The sequence below is a fragment of the Arachis stenosperma genome, chromosome 3, assembly GCF_014773155.1.
Source record: "Arachis stenosperma cultivar V10309 chromosome 3, arast.V10309.gnm1.PFL2, whole genome shotgun sequence".
Classification (NCBI taxonomy): domain Eukaryota; kingdom Viridiplantae; phylum Streptophyta; class Magnoliopsida; order Fabales; family Fabaceae; genus Arachis; species Arachis stenosperma.
In genome coordinates, this window is record NC_080379.1 from 153,505,715 (window position 1) to 153,508,469 (window position 2,755).

General features: G+C 40.6%; 1 protein-coding gene across 1 annotated transcript; it reads right to left on the minus strand.

Moving 5' to 3' along the window:
* Positions 1-323: 323 nt before the first annotated feature.
* On the minus strand, positions 324-1,841 carry LOC130966923 (uncharacterized). The gene is made up of 2 exons (XM_057891743.1): positions 1,216-1,841; positions 324-1,152 (listed from the first exon to the last, which is right to left on the minus strand). The coding sequence occupies exons 1-2, from the start codon at positions 1,839-1,841 to the stop codon at positions 324-326; spliced, it is 1,455 nt and encodes a 484-aa protein (XP_057747726.1).
* Positions 1,842-2,755: the final 914 nt, after the last annotated feature.

Sequence of the window (2,755 nt, forward strand, 5' to 3'; positions counted from 1 at the left end):
CCATCTGGAAAGACCACATTCTTGATAGTCCTTAAAAAGACATCCTTCTGTGAATTGGTCATAGTGAAGATGGCGGATGGGTACTTTCCATCTTCCCGTGGCCACAAATCATGCTTGATTCCCATCAATTGGAGGTCCTTTCTTGCCTTAAGGTGGTCTTTAGATTTGCCTTTCTCGTTCATTATGGTGAAAACTATGTTGTCGCACACATTCTTTTCTATGTGCATCACATCAAGGTTGTGACGCAATCCATTGTTTTCCCAGTATGGTAGCTCAAAGAATATACTCCTCTTCTTCCAAGGGGACTCGTGATGTACGGCGGTTTACTGTCCGCGTGTCCTTTTCCCAGTAACCGATTGCACTTTGCCAAGTTGGACATGTACATCCTGTATTTGTCTTGCAATGTCTCCACCAGACAGTTTGACAGGTGGACCTCTATCCTCTATCTTTCCATCAAATCTATCCCGGTCCTTTCTATATCTGTGGGTAGGATTCAGAAAGCGACGATGGCCCATGAAACACCATTTCTGACTGTGTGTGAGCCGGTGAGTCTCAGCATCCAAATTGCATACAGGGCAAGCTCTCCCACCGTACGTGTTCCACCCGGACAAGTTGCCTAAACTAGGAAAGTCACTGATTGTCCACATTAACGCAGCATACATCATAAAAGTTTTTTTCGTGTAAGCATCGTACGTTTCAACACCAACCCACAACAGCTTCAACTCATCGATCAAGGGCTGTAAGTAGACATCTATATCATTTCCAGGCATTTTAGGCCCAGGAATAATCATGGAGAGGATAAAAGAGGAGGGTTTCATGCAAATCCAAGGGGGCAGATTGTACGGAATAAGAATCACCGGCCAAATTGAGTACTTCGAGCTCATGTTTCCGTAAGGGTTAAAGCCATCGCTAGCCAAGGCTAGCCGAACACTGCGCGGATCGCTGGAGAAGTCAGAATAAGTTCTGTCAAATGCCTTCCATGCGTCGCCATCCCGAGGATGCCGATAAATACCGTCAGAGCTATGCCCACTCTTATGCCACAACATGTCAGCGGCTGTCTTACCAGACATGTAGAGCCGCTGCAATCGTGGAATAAGGGGGAAGTAGCGAAGAGTTTTCGCCGCTTGCGGTTTTCCGTTCTTCTTAACAACCCTGTTGATCCTCACTCTGGAGTTCTTATTAGACTTTTGCTTCCATCTTGATGTCCCACATCACTTGCATTTAGACAAGTCTTCGTCGCTGCCCTGGTATAGCATGCAGTCATTTGGACATGCATCTATCTTTTTGTATGCGATACCGAGCTTTCTTATGATCCTCTTGGCATCGTGAATATTGCTCGGAATCTTTGCAAGCTCAAAGGCATCCGCCAGCAACTCCAGTATCATTCCAAAGGCCTTGTCGCTCACTCCGCACAGGGATTTTATATGATATAGCCTTACCAAGAAAGACAGCTTGGAGAACCTTGAACATCCCGGGTATAGCTCCTGTGCTCCATCTTCGAGCAAGTCATGCAAGTTGCGGACCTCGCGACTACTTTCATTTGATAAGTATGGCAACTCCTCCCTATCCCCTCCAGCGTGTTCATTCACTGAATCGTGTTCGTCGCCATGAAATCCAGGGAAGTTGAACGCCTCCTGAACCATGTCAAGCATTGGGTCTTTGAGGTTTCTATCTGGTTCTACTTCTCGATTTTCAATAGTGCTCTCTGCCACGCGTCTCTCCCCGTGATGTACCCAAAATGTATAAGTAGAGGGGAAAGGTTTTATTATCAAATGATCATACGCATCCTCCCTAGTTTGGAGAAGGCGGAACCCACATTTCGAACATGGACAATGTATCATCCCATCGGATGATGCATTGGCAAATGCGAAATCTAAGAATCTGTTCAAACCGTCCCTATACTCTGGACCAATTCGTGGCTTTGAAATCCAACTCTTATCAAGGTATACTTCAATGATATAATAGAACACCAAAAATTCAAAAAAAAAATTCAGCTTATAAAATAAATGCTGTCAATAACTCTTAAAATAAAAAACACAAAACACGGATAATATCCTTCAGAACAATACTCATCACACAAGATAATTTATTGAAAGTTGCTTACTCATTGGGAAATTCTGCACTTTAGAAAAAAATTACTGGAATAAAGAAATGCTGGTCCCAAAGCCAAAAAATGGAAATGGAAAATGAAACCTTATAAAAAAAAAAGAAAAAGAAGAGAGGCGTTATAGTTAGAGTTAAAAATCATACTTGAGACAAAAGCATCAAAGAACTAAACATAAGCATATAAGAAAAAGGAATTTTAATAATTTTACAGTTAAATAAATAAAAAAATGAGAGTCGATAAAATCTGAAGAGTAAACATAATGCTGCTCAAATACATGCACCCACGCTAGCAACAATAAGCTAGAAATAAGACACACTAAACCGGAAATATCTACCAAGTTTTAGATAAATTAAGCATTACCAAACCTGAGGACTTTTTTAATATGTAGAAAACACAAGTTAAAAAATCAAACTTTTTGGAAACAACATTCAGTTGCTAAATATAAATTTCGAAACACTTGTAGCAGAAGCTCAGTGTAACATATTATTTAACAAATCAATATTAGAATAGGCAGCATATGAAATGGTTGCTGGGTCGTTTTAATAGCTCAGAGAAACAATACCAAATATTTTCTGTCCCATTTTCAATTTCTATAATAAATAAAATAATTATATATACATTGTAAGTGACAAACTAAAAGATGCACTG

Coding starts and splice junctions, on each gene's coding strand:
- LOC130966923 (XM_057891743.1), bottom strand. CDS start 1,841: ATGATACATTGTCCATGTTCGAAATGTGGGTTCCGCCTTCTCCAAACT. Junction 1,153..1,215: donor GAAGACTTGTCTAAATGCAA/GTGATGTGGGAC, acceptor GAGGATCAACAG/GGTTGTTAAGAAGAACGGAA.